Source organism: Enoplosus armatus, chromosome 4, assembly GCF_043641665.1.
Source record: "Enoplosus armatus isolate fEnoArm2 chromosome 4, fEnoArm2.hap1, whole genome shotgun sequence".
In the NCBI taxonomy this organism is placed as follows: Eukaryota; Metazoa; Chordata; class Actinopteri; order Centrarchiformes; family Enoplosidae; genus Enoplosus; species Enoplosus armatus.
Genome location: NC_092183.1, coordinates 15,396,171 through 15,417,546, shown reverse-complemented (window position 1 = coordinate 15,417,546; position 21,376 = coordinate 15,396,171). Strand labels below are relative to the sequence as shown.

Here is a 21,376-nt window from a genome sequence, read left to right as displayed (position 1 = left end):
TCAAGGTAAATATGTATGACTTCCGGTGGGTGTGTTTAACTTGACGCCGCTCTCTATAAAGTACACAGTAAAGCGTGGCTGCAGCTCCTCCCCCCGACCTGAATGAAGACAAGCTAGTCAGTCCGCCGCTATTGCTAACTAAACTGCGGAACTACAGCAGCGATACAGTCCATTGCTCGTCATTTGTAGCTTGAAGTTGAGGTACAGCGTTAACACTAAGGCCTTCCTTATCGGTCTCTCCTTTGAGTAACCGACTGCAGCTAAGATAGCCAACGAGAACAGTCACAAGTTTCCAGTTAAGTTTATGTTAGCTAGTTGCGTCGTTTGACAGCTAACGCTAACTAGCTAGTCTCATTGGTATTCGACGTCAGTTTCAAAACAAAGCCCGCAAAATCGAGAAGTTGAGACCCAGCTGTCACCTCCCGAATAGCTTGCAACAAGACAACCTAGCAGGGTTTAAGTCTCTCAACCGACTAAAGATAAATTACGCTATTCAGCTGATGTCTAATACACTCAGTTAATGTCGAATTAACATTATTTCGCTGACGGTAAGGCTGAAGAAGCTGTCAGCAGGTTTGGCTGTGACGCTTTTGAACTTATAACTAACAATAATCCCACAGCTAGCATTAAGCTACGTAGTTCTGCAGATAAAACCAGGTTCAAGTCTTCTTTGAAGCTTGGATTTAAATGTCCGAAAAGAGTTCATCGTCCGGTTCGGATGAGGATGTGGACCCAGAATCCGGGCAGCCTGTGGAACTCGGAGGCGTTTTAAGCAAGGTAACGTTAGGTGAACCAGTTTGAATGTTACAATGTTTTATGCTGCAGAAATAACTTCTAGCCAAACGTTGGGTGTCTTAATATCACACTTCTAGTCTGAAAGCCAGGTGAATATTACTCATGAGCTGCAAAAGTTGAAATGAATTCTGCATAAACATAATGTAGGCAGAGGATTTGTTGACTACCTAGTGCAGCTAACCGTCTTGTACCCCTTGTGTGTTTACAGTGGACAAATTACATACACGGATGGCAGGACCGATGGGTCGTGTTGAAAAACAATACTTTGAGCTACTACAAGTCTGAGGATGAACGGGAATATGGATGCAGGGGGTCTCTTTGCCTTAGCAAGGCTGTCATCACAGTAAGTATTTACCGTGGTGGACATCTTTCGGCTGCTGTCTATTGCATAAATAGAAAACAGAGTGAACTTAGCACCTGTTCAACATTTTAGGGAGTCGGAGGTCATAAGATGGGCGACCATGAAAGGCCTCATTTTCTGCATCAGTGCTCTTGGAGCAGGGTTACCTCTCTAGAAGGGCTCAATGTTTTGATCCTGTCTTTCACGCTCATTCCTTCATTCTGTGTTCCTCAAAGATAGAAAGGTAAACATTAACTAGTAATGAGACTGTTATTAAGATCACAGGTAGGGTAGTGACCTGTATTTAAGCAGGCCAAGGCATTCTTGCGCCAGCAGTCATTTGGGAACACTGACGCCTCTTCCTCCATGGCAGTTATTGCACACACCACTTGAAATTGGCATTTCCTACGGTTAAAATGTAAGCTTTGACCACATACTGTAGAGATTGGGCCTGTATTCTCCCTATGCAGGCCTCCTGTAGGTGAGATAAGTTGAAATCCCACACCCTGGTTAAATATTCACTGTTCACTCTGAGCATTCCAAGTACAGAGGCCAAACAAATGGCTTTACTGTGATTTGTGCAATAGGATTATATGACTCAAAACAGGATTAAAACCACAACATGAAAGGCTACAGTTATTTTCCTCTAGTGAGAGGGGGCATTTGAGTGAGCATTATGCCAATTCCTGTGTTTGTGCATACCTGAATGAAACTCCACAAGACGTTCATAGGGTTTTGTAATGGTGTTATGGTAGGCTAACTAAGAGTCTACACATTTTTATTACATATGCTCACTAATAATTAAAGTCGTGGGACCCCCTCAACCACTTCTTACTGCCTCTCCCTTCTTCCGAAATATCCAAAGCCATTGCTGTCTAAGGAGACCGTGGTATGAGGACTCAGGAATGCAGAAACAAGCCTCTGCTTCTTTTCTTGCCTAACATCAGTCTGTTACATACTGTGTAGCTGCAGACACTCACCAGACTGTCCTCGTACGGAAGCTAAATGTGCAGGAAATGTTACTGTCTGAAAATTCCTGTTGTAGGCCAAGCTCCATTATCAAAAACTCACATCACTTCAAGCTCTTGTCAATGTATTGGTGTTTTCCCGTCAGTTATATATTTTTGTGCGGAGCAAACCTGTATGAATAATAGAAAATATTTATATTTCTTGTGTTTAAATATTATTTTAGTTAAAATACAAACATGTATGCATACACCCTACTTTAAAGACGTTTCATAGTGGAAAAAAGAAGTCTTGGATGTCTCTTTTGAGAACTATCACTATCAATGGTTGACTGATAACCTCCTCTTTCCTCACACTGAAGATGCCACAGTCCTATACACAGAAAAAAAAGCCAGTGCAGCGTGGATGTTCAGTAGTGCTTACGCAAGGGGAAGGAGATTGTTCCAGGCAGAATGAAAGGGGTATAAACTGGATTGTAAAGCAGAGGTTTATGGGCCGTGTCTGATACAGCACAGTAAGATAGACTGGATTTCTCTAACCAGTAATAGCAACACGGCTGAATGCACTTGAGGTTACCCTTGCACGCCCCTCCTTACAGTGAAATTTTGAAACTGGAGGGCATTTCTGATGTTACACCTGTCTTTGAGGGGAAACTTTTGCTCTGAGGTTGTCTGTGACTGTAATAGAAAGCATTTAAGGGTCAGAGAAAACCACTCTCCCCTGTCAGCAGCAGAAATCCAGATAAGCAACTTGTGAAATGTAATACAGGTGTTAAAGTGTAAAGACAATGTTACATAAAGTTATGCAGGGTGACAGTTGATTTTCAGAGTTGGAGTGTATGTTGCTGTTGTCAATGGCAGCAAATAAACCAGCACATGAGCATCATTCAGCAAATCTAATTAAACTTAAGCAACATGATGTTATGTCAGCTGACAGAGCAGCTGTAGTCTTGGTGCTACTGAGGAAAAAAACGGAAAGGAGACTCAAGTCAACTGTGTCGTATTTCTTATTAGGAACCTTTGCAGAGAAGATCTCTCCTCAGCTGAGTGCAGTGGTCAAATTCCAATCTCAGAGGAAACGGGGGAATTCTTTGGTGCACGTGTTTGGGTCCCTAAGGCGGTCAGTGGTTGGAGCTGGGTGGGGTGCATTGTAGTACAGGGGAGTGAAATAGTTGAAAGATTTGGCTCAGTAGTAGAAGGAAGGGTTACGATGACCCAGGTTCAGGCGAAGCTGAAAGAATCTCTGTTTTTTTGCACAGCTCTATTGCAGTCATTTAGGGTTGCGCCCTTCAGACATAAGACATCAGTTTCCAATTAAAATTCCTGTTTATTGTGTGGCAGAGGCTTTTCTGGTACTGATGGAATCCATGTGTCTTCGCTAGTCAGCCAGTGTCAAACAGACAGATGACTGTAGAGGTGTTATAGCATATATATTCCTCTGTGATTTTATTGAACTTGGGGGAAAGTGTTACATTGAGTTTTTGTATTTTGGTATACAGATGCAGATGCTGACAGTATTTCCTGACCTGACTCATGCACTCTACCTAATAACGATTCATGAGCCCTCTCCTCTCTCTTTGCAGCCTCATGAGTTTGACGAGTGTCGTTTTGACATCAGTGTGAACGACAGTGTTTGGTACCTCAGAGCTGAAGATCCCGAGCACAGACTCCAGTGGATTGAGTCGATAGAGCTGCACAAGGTGAGTGGAAGGAGTTTCTCTTTCTTCATTTTAGATTTTCTGGATCTTTCTAACTGGCCTCTTTTTGCACCTTAGTTTGCTTGTCCTACAGACTGTCATGTGATGAAGTAATTCATGGGAATTTTGCCTACCTGCAAGCAAGTTAGCTACATGATAGATTAATTAATACTACAGATGCCCTGTGTGCCTGAATACAGCCCGTTGTGTTCAGGGATTTTTGGATTTGCTTGGTGTTTGTCATGAATCAGAATACATTTTCTTATGCTATATTGTATCAGTTCCTTAAGCCATAAAAAGATTTGATTCTTTCTTTTTTTAGCTTGCTTTTTTTCAGGTATTTAGGTTCAATTCAGAGTCAGGGTGCTTTTCTGGACAGGGAGTTATCTGTTTTGTTCAGTGAGCTGGGTGTGGCAGGACAGGGATTCGGACACACACACACACACACAGCCCTTCCCCCTGGGAATGTGAGGAATCTGAGGAGTGAGGTGTTGATGTGGGGGTATCCCCTGTCATCAGATACCAGGCAGCTGCAATGACATCTAGTTAATGATGCATGGTCTGATGCAGCTAGTTATACTGAATTTGTAGTTTAGTTTGCGTTAGTATCTCCTCAATATTAAACTAGTTAAGCATCTGTTTGGTTTTATTTTGTTTTTATTGAATTTCCTATGCTGTGTTCAAAATACCCAAAGATTGAATATAAACTTGGGTAATATCAACCAGTGTGTTTGTACTGTGACATTGGGTGAATTACAGTTCTTTACTGTGTGTTATCTGGGTCTTTTGGTGAAATGTCTGTGTGAGAGAGTGAGCAAACAAATGTGTATTGCCAGTACACGAGTGATCTGAATTGTGTTATGTAATTTCTCCTGCTTGCATTTGCCACATAAAAACACTGTAGTTGAGAGACCACCATAAATGTTCCACCCTTGAAAAAATTATCACTATCCTGTGAATTCTCATTAGACCTGCTTCTCTACTAAAATGGTGCCGTGGATGGTTTTGTTACTACTGGGTGTTGGCATGTCAATTGAGTGCGAGTGACCGTAGGTCTCTAGTCCATTAACAACAGTGTGAGTATTTCAGGGTTATGTCTGGGTTGTTACCGACAGTAACTTCTGTACACTTAATGCAGCACTACCTGCAGCATTGCTATAAGTGGGTGTGTCTGCACTGCTCCCAACTGGACAAAGAAGGACTTGCATCGTGCAACGTTCACCACCTGCATTTTGGTTTTAATTTTGTCTCAGGACCCAAGAGGGCATGAACTAGTGTAGTCTACCTCAAGATAGCCTCCCGTTTTTGCTGCTTTGTTTAAATATACTTACTACTTGTTCTGAAAATTATATTCATTTGTAGTTTTCTTTTCCATTCCCAATGCTGAAAATGTTGCTTAAAAATGATCTTATCACAAAAACTAGTCAAAGTAGAACACACACATTTTAAATTCTTTCAAATTTAAAAAATCGAATCCATGTTTTTAATTAAATCTAAAATGTCCTTCTTGAAGCATTAAGCATTTAGTGTAATTTTGGCATCTGCTAGTTAAGCTCTGGACAGTAACTTCAGATACAAATTGTGGAGGGTTACATTTTTTGTGCCAATTTCATACACTCGACACATACTTTTATGTCGATATCTGTAATTGTGCTTTAATACGGGGCGAACAAGTAACGATTACAGTGTTTAAATACCTCTAATAAGCCACTTTGCAAAGGCAAACAACCACCATTTGCATATCCACTTTACTAAATGAGACTTTGTACAGGAAAAAAGCAGTTTTTGTGCAAGTCCATTTGTTGTGATGTGTGGGTGTGTTTGTGTTGGTGGTGGAAAAAGTCGTGCAAAATGTAGGGACGTTAAGTGCAGCTCTGAATAATGCATTTTTTTTAATCGGTTGTTCTCACAGCAACAAAAATCAAGAGGGACACATAAAACTCGATCATACTGAGAAGACTGTTCCATTCTGTCGGATTCAGAGGGGTGATATGGGAGGGAATGGGGAAAACCCCCTGTGTTTATTCCGAGTTTTCCACCACCTCCTCACGCTGGCTGTTGGCACAGTCTGATCACTATTGGCCCAGATCAGGCTTCACAAGGGGATATCAGCAAATCAGAATAAGAACAGATAAAAGGATATTCAGGTAGATAGAAGTAAAGCAGAAGATCCAGACAGATGTTGTTCCCTTACTTACACTCTCTCTCTCTCTCTCTCTCTCTCTCTCTCTCTCTCTCTCTCTCTCTCTCTCTCTCTCTCTCTCTCTGTCATAATATACTGTAGGCTGCTTCACTCGCCCACCCATTTGGTACTTAAGTGGTTTATCACACAAACAGCTCCGGACAGCCGTAGTCTCTCTCTCTCTCTAATGCATACACGCATGCATCCTTCATTTTCATTCCTCTCTCGCTCTGTCTCCCACATGCAAACACACACAGTCACTGTTGCTTGCTCAGTGATGGATGCTGGACATAAAGATGGACCAGATGAAAAGGTTTCACATATCAGGGTGTGTGTGGTCTATTGATAAATGTACTCGGCAAGAGTGGAGTGTGTGTACGTGTGTCTTTTGAGTCCATGTGTGTGCCTGCGGAAGATCTGACTGAAAGCAGACCTGCTTCGCTCTGCCTAGGAATTACAACACTCATCCTTTTGGCTCAGTCTGTCCCTTCTGCTTCATGGAGCAGCTAGCGTCTGCCTCTCCTCTGATTACGGAGAGCAAATAACTGTTTCTTTTTCTTCCATTCCCTCTCTTACAGCTGTTTTTTTTAACTTAATGAGCTAAGTTGAGCCTGAGTGGCTTTTCTTCTCCTCACCTCCTCCTCTTCCGTCTTGTTCCTCAGTGAGGTGTGTCCGGGGAAACGGGAATACTGGATTTAAGCCTCTGAATTGTCAGAACAGTGGGAGTGGTGGGGGAGCGTCTGGGCCATGTTGGGGCCAGCAAACCGCCGGGACTGCAGCAGTGTCCTGCTCTGCCTTGGGTGTTGGAATGGCCGAATGGTGGGCGTATAGCATGTTTGCATGCTGCTTGCTCACTGTCACTCATCACTAAAGTATTAAATTAGTGAGCCAGTGTTGTGACATAAATGATTAATCAGCATAACCCATCTTTGCTCTTGTCCATACGGCATAAATTATTTTCTGTTTGCATGTGTGCAGTTTTTCACATTAGTAGCACTGATGAGCTAGCTTTAGCATTGAACTCCACTGCATGTCAGTCATTGTATGGCATTCACTATGGCTTTGTGCTGGACCACCTGTGTTTTTAATGAGAGGTAATTTCCCAAGCAGCAATAAGCTCAGATGTGTACCAATACTCAGTGGTTGCTATGGTCAGTTACTGTACGCTCATTACCATCACAAAGCCGTGGGCTCAAGATACCATTTCTTGTGTTGTGTATGAGTGAGTGTTTTAATTTGCATGGCTGTGTCATGCAGCTGGCCAGGTGCATAAAGATGGCAGTATCAGTTGTCACAGATTGGTCTTCGTGTTTCATCAGTGCTTTGCTGTGCCTATTGGTCTCTGCCCAAACTAGCAATATGGTAATAATGATTTCAGCTACCTGTTCATTATCCCAGTCTGATCAAAGAAAAAAAACCTACATTAATCAGATCCCTTTTAGTGGTAGTGCTGTAAGAGCAGCTTTTGTTCTGTAGCACTTAGTCAAATATGTATTTAACCATGTAACTGCCCAACTGTCATTCTCAGCTGTTTGAAATGTAGGCTGTGTCAAAAGGTCAACATGGAGAAAACAGTAATGCATTTTGTTTGTTCAAGGACTTGACATGTTGTAGCAGGAAACATAAATTATCACAGAGGATGATATAGTTTAAATCAGACTGTTGTGTTAGTGCTTTAAGAAAGCAGTCAAGAAATAAAATCCCAATTGCACTGTTTATTTAATTTAATATTTGTTGAGCCATCAAGAGTGCGGACCACAAGTGTCAACAATCATTGACTTCCATTTGGAATTCAAAAATAACACGCCTGGCATCCAGCTCTGCCTCTTAGAGTTGCTTTACCGTTTGCGTGTAGAAAATGGAAAATGTCCTATTTATTAAAAAAAATCTTGCAGCAATGTCACCAGCCAGTCGCAGTCCAACCTGACACAATTGTCTGTTGGTTTTGAAACCGTTGAACGCTTGACACTTTTTATGTCTCTCAGGTTCAAATATCTACATGTATTATCAGTCTTTACACAATCAAACTTCATCTCGATTTGCAGCATTTAATTTTTCTACAGTCTGTTTTTTAATTGAGCCATAACATATCTTATATGATAAATAAGATTCTAGCTTTGTGAATGTTATGTTCAATTATTTTTTAGACTGGGTCAAATAATTTTTATGGACTTGGAGTTTTCTTGATGTTCATGGTGTTTTGTATGAATATGCCAAATGTTTAAAAATTTTTTGATAGCAATTCATACATTCAGATAGTGATTTTACTTAATAGTAGTTGGTTTTATATGACCCTGGTTGTGGTGCTGTAAAACATCACTATTTGTTTTTTCTAAATATGATGTCACATTTATTTCGGAGTAAATTTCCCAGTTAACTAAATCTACTGTATATAAACCTGCGTAATTGGGAGGAAATGTATTACTTTGATCTTTGTAAATGCTTAAATGTATCACTTTAATCTTAATATCACAGGATTGTATACATTTTAACATACTGTGCCCTTTAACAGCAAACATTGAGACTGTTTTCTGTTGCCCTGCTCTTGAACAGCCTACCACTCAGCTCACTATTTGTTCACCGGTATTCGGTGTCTCTTGTCTCAGTCTGCCACCCTGCTGTTGTAAGTGTTGTAAGATCCTCTAGCAGAGGAATGTATGTGTGCTCTCTCCCGGGTTTGTCACTTGACTCCCTCTTCAGTGCTCACTGTTCTTAAGAAACATTTCTGCTTGCCAGTTAGCAAACAGGAATATATTAATTGTTGAATATGGTAAAAAATAATGTTGAATGAATAATGAAGAGGAAGATTACACACTGAGGCCATTTGTAAACTCAGCAAATAAACTTAGACTCATAAAACATACCACCAGTATGTTAGGGCCATGATTCATATGTAAAAGAAATTTCAGACTTAAACTTATCGCCCTAGCTGCTTTATTACTATTTCTACTGGTTGAGAAAGGGTATGAATTTGAGTGTGGGACTCTAATGTTGGGTCATGAATTTACTATCTCCCTCTAATGTAGCTGCATGTGGGACAAACAAGAACATTTTGCTTTAGTGGGGTTGGCTGGGTGTGCATACACATACTTTATGTATAATAAAATTCTGTCCCTTTGCAGAGTTGGCAGTCTCAGGCATCGCCCAGTCATAATTTGGCTGTTTAATGGAACAAATGTAGTCACTGCCACTCCCTAATGCTCGGTCATACAGTAGATGTGTTTTTATAATGCCATGTGAGACAGTACATTGTATGTTCCAGTAGGCATATGCAGTGTTTCCTCCAGAAAGGCACAATCAAGCCTAGACCTCTCCACTCTGTGATACAGTGTCATTTATTTCCACTGTTCCTAGGATCCTAGTACCTAGTATCAGGTATACTGGCTGGGTTGATGCATGTGTCTATTTGTCAGCCTCAGTCCCTTTCAATAGACTGTTTGTCTGTGTAGGTGTAGGTTCTGCTATGGTCGAGCTCAGCATTACTCAGTGCTACGCTCCCCCTCTCTCTGTTTCTGTCTAGAGCTACAGACTTACTTCTTATTATATTGCAGATTGTTTTTTGCACTTACTGATCCTCTGTTCCCTCATCTTTGCTTCTCCTTTCTCCTTGTATCCTCCGTTTTCCTTCTCATTTTCATACCATCAATATCATACTCCCTCTTTCCCTCATTCTCGCTCTTTGTCCTTCGATCCCTCCCTCTGGATTTCAGGCCGAGTCTGGTTATGGTTCAGAAACCAGTCTCAGGCGTCATGGTTCCATGTTGTCTCTCACCTCCGCAGCCAGTGCCTTGTCTGCTACATCCACATCCTCCTTCAAGGTAAAAACATGATCACCAGAGAGTGTGAAGATGTTGGGCACTAGCAGATCATGTCAAATGCTCAGTCCCTCGCTGCCCTCTCTGAAGTATATCCATCAGTACACATTTAAACTTTGGCCAAATATGCAAAAGCACCATGTGAAAATACCAGCTAATGGCTAGATCTGTTGGAATTACTTTTGTAAGAATTGTCAAGTGTACTTATTTTATATTATGACCTTGCCTTGTGGTTAAAACAGAAGAGTTGGCATGAATCTTTCCCTTGACAGCCTTTGATTGTGTCTCTTTACTTTTGTTTCTCTCTGCCCAGAAGGGGCACAGGTTGCGTGAAAAGCTAGCAGAAATGGAAACCTTCCGGGACATTCTGTGCAGACAAGTGGACACTCTGCAGAAATACTTCGACTCCTGTGCTGATGCTGTCTCCAAAGATGAATTTCAGAGAGACGGAGGTAACCTGTGGCTTAAATACACTATTATGGAGCTTTTATAGTGTCAGAGATTTAGTTCAAACATTTTTAAAATTGTATTAAATTTGTTCTGTTTTGCCAAAAAATATATATTCAGAGCAGAGCAGAGTGGACGTGGCAAGGAGGAATTAGTCTTGATGTTCACTGGCAAAGGAAATAATTTATAGATGGGGAGCTTCTTTACTTGATTCATACAGTATGAAGGAGAGTGGTTGGTAAGACTCATTGAGATACAAAACAAAAATCAATAACCACTTACAGGGCACTTTGTGGATTGTTTAATCTCTGAGGCAGAGCCTCTCTGTCGTCTTCAAAATCACTTTCATATTGGCTCTCTTTTGTAGATTTCATGAACATGTAGTTTAATCTAAATTCTGATTTTTTTTCTTCTAGAAATGTAGTATTGTGTCATCAAAAATTGTCCAATTAAGAAAAAGTAGCAACTGGCTCCAGTAACTCTGAAGGTATAAATGCTTGCTATTGCTGTTGAATAGGTTTGAAGAGGTTAAACTATACTAGCTAAATGTCCATTTGAAGGTATTTGTTTATAGATAGATAGCAGATAGATCTAAGATTACTGTTGTTTTCTTACCAGTAGTAGAGGAGGACGAAGATGACTTTCTTACCACTACAAGACCCGACGGTGAATATAATCACAACAACAATGGCAGCAAGGAGAAATGTGAGTTTACCTGCAGATGCTGTCGGACCATTTATTGCCTCATTTGAGAATATCTGTGTAAAACTAAATTTTGGTTGCTTGGCCTTGTAATAACTGATTCACTTTAAATGTGAAAGAATGTCCATGTTTAATCAGGTCATGAGACAGCTGTCACTCTATTCACTATTTAATCCTTGTGGGTCATTCATCTGTTTCTGTCTGTGCCAGTGTTTCTCCCTGCCAGTCCCAAAGGTATGAACGGGATAGACTTCAAGGGTGAGGCCATCACCTTCAAGGCCACCACAGCAGGCATCCTCTCTACCTTGTCCCACTGCATCGAACTGATGGTCAAACGAGAGGACAGCTGGCAGAAGAGACTGGACAAGGTACAGTCTTGCACTCTACATGCAGTGATTCAAATAAATGTCACTCACAGTGAGTTAAGTGTCGTGTGAATAATAGGTAGTTACCTGAGTGGGTGTGTCACCAGCCACTGCTGTGTGGAAGTCGAAGGCTGAGTAGCTAATTGTTGCCTTCCATTGTCTTTTAAGGAGTTGGTTATAATGACCAAAATGAGGTTGTGGTGCGACACTCGGCTGTCCAAATGTCTAGCCATGATCGTAGTATGTGAAAACAGTCAGCTATTCATGTTGATAGTGAAGTTGATGGGAAGTGTACTATTAAAAGGTACAGGGGTTGTTTTGGAAAGGCTTGAAGGTGATTTAATGGAGGTGGCTGTGGAATTGATTTACATGTAAAATACATTAGCTGTATTAAATAAATAGCTGTTTGAATGAACAGGTTCAAAAGCCTCGATTCCTTAGGATATAGTTCAGATCTGCTTTTATTAGATGTTATTCTTAAACTCTGTCTTGGTTATGGAATATTTGATTTAGGTATGTGTTTAAGTCTTTGTTAGTTCCTGATTTGTATTTATTTGGTAACTTATACTGTGTCTTGTAAAGCAATTTCTTTCTCTGTTTTTGTTTATATTTTTTGTGGGAAATGTTAAGGTGCCTTAATGGAAGGTGCCTTTAGCAAGACATTTCGTAATATAGTTCCCCATTCAAATTCCAGTTGCAATTGTAAAGCAAGATGGTGTTAAAAAAGAGAATGAGTCAAATTTCATAGTCCAGATTACTGAAAAGCAGTCATTTTTATTGGATATAGCTAGTTGGTTAATGTAAACCAGCTATATTAAATGTAACATTAATGGCTATACCTCAATGAACAAATCAATTTCAAAATAGTCAGGCTTGCTTACCAGAAGCTCAAATGCTCCTGTTGTCCATAATCAGCTTGAACCCTTTTGTTATTTGATCGTTTCGTTTTTTTATGAAGGTGGTTGGAGCTCCCACAACACTCTTCCATTCATTGATTTTGTTTTATCTATAGAGCAGGCTGTGTCTGTGAAGGTATGCTCTTCATGCCTACGTCCTGATCAGCTCAGCTGATGTTGTCAAACCAGTTTCTTTCTTTTTTTCTGTGTATAAAGGCGTGCTGCCCAACCCTAAAACCTACTAAAGCTGGGAAGTGCTTTCAGTTAGTTAGACTGCTCGTGTGAAACTACCTCAATCTTAGCTGAGTGTGTGAAGTTTAGCTGCTATTGTGGAGTGGGGAAATAGAAATAGTTTTTGAATACATGTTCAAAGGAGCAAGACACCTACTTACACTTATATAGAGAGTGAATTAGAAAATGACAACACGGACTTCATGGTGCAGTTTGTGGAAGCCTTCGCTACAAAGGAGGACAGAGCAGCTCAAATACCAGACACAGAGATGGATACCTCTACAGACCTGCAGCCTCTTTTTTAAAGTAGGTCTCTGTCTTTCTGTCTAGTTGTTACACACAGCTGACAACAGGATCACCTCCTGTTTATTTTGTGCCAGTGTTATATCTACACACCTTCCTATATACTCTGTTTGGTTTCATTGTCTCTTTCAGTCAGGTTTCCCTCCATTTAAGTATTTTCAAGAGAGCTATTGTTTTATATACAGTATACCTTTAGCCACAATTGCTGTAGTTTGCTTGCTTTCCCTTATTGCAGTGTGTCTGATATATGAACTGGTTTTTGTGCCCAGTTGTCGTGTGGTGTCAGTCTACAGATTAAATGTTAATGTATTTTGACTCATGGTTTGCTAGGTTCCTTTGCTTTTAAATAGTAGTTAAAACAGTAAATCCAATATTTTCAGTTCTCCTTTTTATAGCATCAGTCTGATGTCTCTAGTTAATTTGTGTGAAGTGTTTTTATTTGCCTCTGGCAGGGAATGAGACATTAGGAAAAACCTGTTTGAGTATGCCCACAGCTGAATGATGTCGTGGGATGCAGACCTGTCTTTTCTTCCACCCTTTTTTGCAACTTTTTTATCAGCTGTAATATGATGAAAGGAGCATTGTCACTAGGGTGGTTTGTTGTGTTTGTAAATGTGGAGGATTAGCAGATCTCTTTTAAATGCAACACAGATGTTTTAATGGGTGTTTCTATTTACATGCTATCACTATTATTGTGTAATACAGTTGCGCTAACAACACTGCACTGCTCTCTCTCTATGTGTGCAGGAGCTAGAGAAGAGGAGGAGGGTAGAAGATGCCTACAAGTCTGCTATGAATGAACTGAAGAAAAAGTCACACTACGGAGGCCCAGACTATGAGGCAAGTTGAAATTAGATGAGCTAAATGGATTAGGATTGTTCTCACAAGATTCTTATATTGCTGACAACATTTGCCTTCCACAGGAGGGGCCCAACAGTCTGATCAACGAGGACGAGTTCTTTGATGCGGTGGAAGCTGCACTGGACAGGCAGGACAAGATAGAGGAGCAGGTGTGATGAAGATCCAAACTTGCTGTGTTTTGCACAATCAAAATGTCAAAAAAACAATTACACTTTGGATCTCTCTTGTTCCTCCCTTCCTTATCTTTCTCTCACTGCCTCTCTCTCTCTGAAACACATTTAAACAAAGCAAAATGAACTAAAGCACAGTTACATTGTTGCCTTTCTATGTGGTATCTTCTCTCTCTTACCAAACTCCTACACTCTGTCCCTCAGTGCCAGTCAGAGAAGGTCAGGATACCACGACTAACTCCCGTTCCTCCTGGAGACGCCTACTCCACCATCGGTACACATCGATTCGCCACCAAGGTGCTCAACACATTTCTTGTTTTCTCTTTAATGCACATCTTATTTCCATCCTACATTGTTCTAATTGAAGGCGTGACCTGCCTATAAAGCTCTGCCACTGAAACCTGTGTGCTGACACTTGAACAGCATGTGCTCATAATTTGTCCATGCTTCAACATAATCAGATAATCAATTTGTGCTTATTGCAATTATTTGAGAGCTTACATAACCTCTTCATATGAAATGCTACTTGAGCAGGTCGTGATTGACTCTGGACTGCTGCAGTGGTGCCTCTCTGTTTTGTTCCTTATTGCTTTCTCTTTCAATCTTCCTCTCTGCTGGACAGCCCCATAGCCATTCTTCTTCCCTGTCCTCCGTTGAGCTAGTCAGTGCTTCAGATGACATTCACAGATTCAGCGCTCAGGTACTGTATTTGGTCAACAGCAAGCACCTATGTCTGCATGGGGCTGCAAACGCCTACTGCTTTGCACTGCAGGCAGAGAGAGCACTAGCAGATAGAATGAGAATGTCTACTAACCAGTCTCTCCAGGATTTCACAAACATTTCCTGTGCTTTGAGTTGTATGTTTATGGTAGGTTTTCACACCAAACTCTGCATAGTATTATGTGATGCACTAATGCAAAAAACCTGTGACTGGAGTGACTGACAGGTTGTCTTAATCACATAACAGTCGTCATCGTACCACTGATATGGATAAAGTTAGTCTATTGCTGCATGACTGGAATCTAGTGAAACCTCTTCATTTCCACGTCCTCTTTCCTCACATCACTGTCTTCCACAGCATGAGCAGGCATGAATCCATACTGGCTATGCATTGTTTGGATGTTGAATAACACCTGTGAGCAGGATCAAGTGTTGAATATTTATTTAGTTACTGCTCAGTGGCTAATTTATTTGCTTAAGGAATTCCTAAGATTCTGTGAGGGAAATTGTTTTTCTGTTTCCCTCCTATGATGTTATCTAAACCTCTGTAATAAAATACCAGCACAGGTGCTAGGTATGTTGATTGCTAACCCTAACCCTCAAGACTATAAATCATTGCACTTGAGCATAGCATCCCTAATGCAATGTATTTTTCTTCTCCCCAAACAGTGTCCTGTTTAAAAGCATGTCCTCATATAGGCAGGTAAAGAACACTGAAAGATTCTCTGACATAAGAATTGAATCAATATCTGTCCCTCTCTCAGGTGGAGGAGATGGTGCAGAATCATATGACTTACTCTCTTCAGGATGTGGGTGGAGATGCCAACTGGCAGCTGGTAATAGAAGAAGGAGAGATGAAGGTGAGTACAGAGGAGAGAAGCTGCTTATGAATCATTTCCCTTGATTGCTAGCTGTGAATATTTAACTTCCAGTCACTTTTTAAAAGGTACTGTGGTTGCAGTAGAAGCATATATCAGATCAGAAGCAGGGAAAATATTTCAGGAGGTGGAAGACCTACTCAAATATAGGAGTACTCATGCGACAGTGGAAAAATAATCCTTTAAATCCATAAAATATGTTACCAGTACTTTAAAATGTTACTTAAATAAATTACCTGAGTAATTACTTTACATCACTATTTCACATTTTCTTACGTTTTCAGACTGGAAAAATCAGCTCAAGTTGTCAGTCAGTGGTATAAATAAGAGGATCCCTCAAGATATGTCTTGTTGTGAAGTTATAATTGTTAGTACTGATAGTACTGATTTGTTCTGTCTCACGCTCTGCACTTTGTGTAACAGGTGTACAGGAGAGAAGTGGAGGAAAACGGTATTGTGCTGGATCCTCTCAAAGCTACTCATGCTGTGAAGGGGGTGACAGGACATGAGGTCTGCCATTACTTCTGGGACACAGCTGTCCGTTTGGACTGGGAAAGTAAGTTCACTATTTCAGAAGTCATCATATCAACAGTTTGACTTTCTTTGTTTTAATGTCACAATCTGACTGAACTCTTCCTCCCTCAGCCACCATTGAAAATTTCAACGTTGTGGAAACGCTCTCTGATAATGCCGTCATTGTTTACCAGACGCACAAGGTAAATTGACTTCATCATGGTTTTTGAAATGTGTTGCACATATGATCATTAATATTCTGCAGCCTGTTTGATTGCCAAATGAATGCCTTTGGTTGTGTTTCAGAGAGTGTGGCCTGCCTCTCAGAGAGACGTGCTCTATCTGTCAGCCATCAGGAAGATCTTAGCAACAAACGAAAATGATCCCGACACATGGCTGGTCTGCAACTTCTCTGTGGACCATGACAATGCCCTTGTAAGATAACTACATTACACTTAGGACAATCATGCAATATTGCAAGTGAGCGACTTGTGAGCTGAAAACTATTTAGTGAACATACTGATTGGCCTATTTTTATACATACGTTTTATTTATTCATTTTAGTGACTTTTTCCTGATCTATCAGGCATCCAAGTACTGTGATTAGATTAAAAGTGCATTTGATTCATTACAACATATAATTACTAATATCCCTTAGTCAAACAAGGATTTGTTGTAGGGCCCATTTCTTGGATAAATGGAAGAAGAAAGAATAGTTTTAGACCTCTGAACCTCAGTCTGTCAAATGAGCTTCAGTGAGATTTGTGGTGTCTTGGGGATCATTTGCATTTACATTTTTGTTTTATTTTCAGCCCACAAACCGGTGTGTTCGTGCCAAAATCAATGTCGCTATGATCTGCCAAACGCTGGTCAGCCCACCAGAGGGTGATAAAGAGATAAGCAGAGACAACATCCTTTGCAAGATCACCTACGTTGCCAATGGTAAGTGCCTCTCCCGCCTGACAAGGTTTTGATCTTGTGTATATGCCCTAGGCAAGATCAGCTGCCAGCGGAACAAAGCCTCTCTATAATCATCAATCTTACTATAATCTACCTACGAGAGCCTTAATATTAACATCCAACCTACTGTGACTGCCAGAAGGAAGTGTTAAGATGATCCCTAACCCAATCAATTTTGGTAAAACTGCAAACAGTAAATGCTAATATACCTAAAACCCACCGAATTTTCTAAACCACAGAGAAATTAAAGAAAATATTAATCACTTAACACTGGACTATCTGATATTCAGGCTAATGCATTGGCACATTGGTGAAGGTATATTGTGTTTGTGAGCAGAAAAGTCCTCAAGAGCTTAACTGTCACGTTAGCCTAAATAGATACATGTTGACAGTTTACTTGAATTGTCACATATAAAGTTAGCTGGGTGGATGGTCATGTAGACTTATAACAGCTGCAGGTCACATGAGGGCCTCAAAGAAAACAAGTGGACTAAGTAAATCCAGTGTATATGGATTATTATGAATGACACACCATGATGCTACTGAGTTGCTGTTTTTGTTTCCCAAATAATTCAGAAGAACCTCATACGGACAATATTTCTGCTAATTTGTCTTTTTACTGCTGGTAGTTAGACAGTCTGCATGCTTGTGTCTTTGAAATGTCAGTCCAGACTTGCACAGCTTCTCCCCCTCCCCTGACTTCCTGTAGATGAGGGGATTGTGACATCAAGCAGCGCTGCAGAAGGAATCCTGAGCCAATTTATTGTTAGAGAAGCCAGGCAGGTCATGGGAGTTCATTTGGAAAAAAAAAAATAAGCATTACATCCTTGTCTCTCACTAGAGGGCACCCTATACCACTGTCTGTGTTCTGAATCCGTACACTGTTGGTTTATGACTAATGATTTTGTCATAAGTTAGCACATTAACACAATTTCCTGATCACTTTCATCTGTGTGACTGCAGTAAACCCAGGAGGCTGGGCTCCAGCCTCGGTCCTCAGAGCCGTGGCCAAGAGAGAGTACCCCAAGTTCCTCAAACGCTTCACCTCCTACGTCCAGGAGAAAACAGCTGGGAAGCCCATCCTCTTCTGAAGGCACAGAGGTAATCAGGAACCCAAACACATCTTGTTTTACAACTAAACTGATGGGTAGAACATTCATTACACTGTTAATGGATGGGATATCTACTGGTTGATGCTTTATCTGTCATTTTGAACCATGAAAAAGCCAGCAGATGTACAGAATCTGTTATTATTTCAGTTTTGTAAATTTTTAGGATATTGACTTTTAATCTTCCTTCTTGTTTCAGGCTTGCGGAGGGCTGAGGTTGCCCACTGGAGAGACTACATTGTTCAGAGTTGAACAGGCCCTCGATGACTACATGACCCATTTACCTGTCAATTAGAATGTGTTTTCAAACTTACTACACGCAGGACACCATATCATCCAGGACGTCCCACAGGACACCTGCTTGTAGAAGAGACTGGTTTTACGGCTTTAATCCATCAATAGTTGTCATCCCAGCCACATTATAATGGCTTAACACCATCTGTTGGTCATGGTACATTTGTATGTAAATTCAAGAGTTTCCTAAGTGGTTTTTGAATTGTTGTTACCGATTATTTGCTTTTTTGTAAATTGTTTTGTACATTTCTTATGATTCCATATTTCTTGACTTTTTTGGGTTTGCTTTAATCACTAGTATTACAGCTACTTGTTTTGCTGCTGCTAAAGTAACTACCATGAGAGAAGAAAGTAGATATTGACAGGAAAAGCATTGATGAGGTGTGGTACAGTATCTCCTCTTTCTTGCCTTCTCCTGTCCCTCTAGTGATGACTCTCTGCAGTTTGATGGAGGGTCAGAGCCTAAAGCTTTGAAATCTTTATATTTCTAGATTGTTATAAAGTAGCGTTCAGAGAGTACCATGGACACAATGTATTGTACAGAGAAAACGACAAGTTTTCAGTTAGTTTTCCAATTTGATAAATGTGAATTGATGCTTGAATTTGATGACAGTAATGGGGAACCTGAAGTGGGAGATGATAAAAAGCATTTAATTCATGTTTGACAATGTTTTTGACCCAGTTGAACTGACGATTAATAATTGGATATCTATGATGTAGTTGACTGTGGTCTATAGATGCTAAGTTGTGGTCTATTGTCAGTGTGTATCTGTCTTTAACCTCCATTTAAGACACGGTTTCTGACAGATATTTGCAAATGGCCAGCCTTAACGTCTGATGTAAAGATTCCTCTCTTTCATTGAGAGATGAGTGGATACATTTTGTACACCCTAGGATGTTTTTCACCACTTTCAGCCCCTGATGAGGCAGCAAAAAAGATTTTGTTTGTCCACTCACAAGTGTCAGGTTTATAAATTAGTACTGCTGCTATTGAGCAGATAAAATTGTAAAATGTTGAGTAAGATATCATCTCCACCCTACATTCTGTCATACTCTAACATTACATTTCACATGCCACACTACAGTGCAGTGGCCTTCTGCCCTTTGACTGATAAACTACCCCCAGAATGCCTTAGACACCAGGATGAACCCTAAAAATCCTGCTTATCTCTACTGTACAGCCACCAGATGTGCATTTATCAACACTGAAATGAAGCTGGGGGGGTGGGGAGGAAAGGTCAGCATTTCACATCATCTTACCTCAAGATTTAAATTTACTCTAGATTGTGTTTAATGCCATCAAAACTTGGGAGTTTTGCAATCAGTAGATCTGCAATGGATGAAGATTCACTGTCAGATTTTTTTCTAAAGGGTCAGAGGTTAGGAAGGATCTGGATAATTGTTTTGCTGATGATTACAAGAGCTAGGTCTACAAGCAATGTCAGCTGAAGAAATCATTTAGTGTTTTTAATTTTGATATTTTGTCAGTAATCTACACACTTTGTATATTTCTAAGTTGTACATCAGAAGTGTTATCATTTGCACTAAATGTAATGCAATTTGACAATGTTCTGTAAATTAAAATTGTTACACAATGGAAACAAGTGCAGTGTTTTAGTGGCTCTATTGTGAGGGTAATTTCTGTAGTAAGAAGAAAATGGACTCCCAAATTATGCTTACATACACAGCAGTGATACAAATAGATAAAGCTCTTGAATGTTGGGATCACAGAAGTGCTTATTCAGAAGCTGAAGCAGCTGGACAGTTAACATTGACTTTTAGCAGTTTATTTATAGGAGTCTCTTCTATATATAAATATGCATTGTCTTTACATTCAGCGATTAAAGTATTTTTTCAGCAAATGGTAAAATATTGAGATTTACATAATAAATTATGGTCTCAACCGACGTGTGGATTTCAACATTTATAGTTGGATATGGTCTTGATGAAGAGGTATCGGACAGCTTCTAAGTGTAGGATGCATGTCTCATAACTTCTTGAAGAGGACACACTTATTCAGTATCAAATGATATCCTGAGTAAAAGCATTTCAGTCTTGACGCAAACCTCACAAAACTAGTTGCTCCACATCAAAAATGATCTACAATGTTCCTTCACTGTCTCTGTACATATAGTATCAATGACTTACAGAGGTGTGCATTTGTAGAGTAAAAAGAGAAAAAAGTGCATATTCACATATCCAAATCTGTGCTTATGCCAGGTAGCCCACCCACCTAAGCAACTTCTTCAGAGAAAAATATTTCTGACAGTAATCATAACCAATGTCAAAAGTGCCTTTTTATCAAGAGCAAGTGCATCATCCTTCCGCTCTGTGCTTCATCCAAGATCCAGTCACTGTCTTTTCTCACTTTACAGCAACCCTTTGCCAGGGCTTCAGGTTCCTGTCAGGGCAGCACAAATAACAGCCCAGTTCGAATAAGGTGGCCACTTTAACCACGTCACAGTCTGTGTTTGGCCTCAGGAGCTTCAGAATTCATCAAGTCTGTTCATGTGAATAATTTCTCATCCGTGTTGGCTGTGGTTACAAGCTGGCTTGTGTCCTTTGTGTGACATTGTCACATCCCTGTTCATCAGGGACAAAGATGCCATCATAAATTCACTGTAAACATTTCTCTTGTGATCAGCAACTAATGCAGTTGCAGACTTTCATTTCTTTCTGGTCAGCAGAAAAAAACCCAACAGAAATGTATCTACCCTCTGCTCATATGTATATATAATAAATGTTTAGATCTTTGTGTAGGTCAAGAAAACAGTACATATATAAAACTTATTGGCACTGCGTTGACGCATGCTCTAAAAAGCGACACTCAGTTCAGCCTTATGTTCATCACATTACATGATATGTTACATGGTTCCTGCAGATGTCCATCGCTGTGACTCTGTTGGTGTCTTCTTTTAGTCCATCAACCAGTGGACAATCTCAGTCTTTTTATGTGTTGGCAATACAAGTGGCAACATGGATCTAGCAGCACTGGAAGTGGAGCCAAAGGCCAGCCTGGCCGGTCCAATGGAGTGTGACGATTGTCTTATGATTGGCAGGAGGAAATGAAGGTTGTAAAGCTGCTCTTTTCACTGTAGGGGAGAAGAGAGAAAAGGGTGATTGTTAATGTAGT

At 40.3% G+C, this 21,376-nt stretch overlaps 2 protein-coding genes across 2 annotated transcripts in view; one reads left to right on the top strand and one right to left on the bottom strand.

Annotated features, from left to right (window-relative positions):
- The first annotated feature begins 552 nt into the window (after window positions 1–552).
- LOC139284620 (ceramide transfer protein-like) lies at window positions 553–19,835 on the top strand. Its single transcript, XM_070904956.1, has 18 exons — window positions 553–777; window positions 1,004–1,138; window positions 3,684–3,800; window positions 9,690–9,797; window positions 10,108–10,246; window positions 10,860–10,946; window positions 11,154–11,311; window positions 13,486–13,578; window positions 13,662–13,748; window positions 13,974–14,066; window positions 14,392–14,469; window positions 15,254–15,349; window positions 15,791–15,923; window positions 16,013–16,083; window positions 16,187–16,315; window positions 16,693–16,822; window positions 17,804–17,941; window positions 18,149–19,835. Exons 1-17 carry the CDS (start codon window positions 688–690, stop codon window positions 17,929–17,931), a joined length of 1,872 nt encoding a protein of 623 aa, XP_070761057.1. The 5' UTR covers window positions 553–687; the 3' UTR covers window positions 17,932–17,941; window positions 18,149–19,835.
- pip5k1bb (phosphatidylinositol-4-phosphate 5-kinase, type I, beta b) overlaps window positions 19,822–21,376 on the bottom strand; it is a 33,957-nt gene continuing 32,402 nt past the window's right edge. Inside the window, exon 15 of the mRNA XM_070904957.1 lies at window positions 19,822–21,335. Within this exon, the coding sequence (XP_070761058.1) occupies window positions 21,333–21,335 (3 nt within the window). The 3' untranslated portion in view covers window positions 19,822–21,332. The remainder of the gene's footprint in view (window positions 21,336–21,376) is intronic.

Coding starts and splice junctions, on each gene's coding strand:
- LOC139284620 (XM_070904956.1), top strand. CDS start 688: ATGTCCGAAAAGAGTTCATCGTCCGGTTCGGATGAGGATGTGGACCCA. Junction 14,067..14,391: donor CACATCGATTCGCCACCAAG/GTGCTCAACACA, acceptor TCTGCTGGACAG/CCCCATAGCCATTCTTCTTC. Junction 16,316..16,692: donor TGGACCATGACAATGCCCTT/GTAAGATAACTA, acceptor TTTTATTTTCAG/CCCACAAACCGGTGTGTTCG.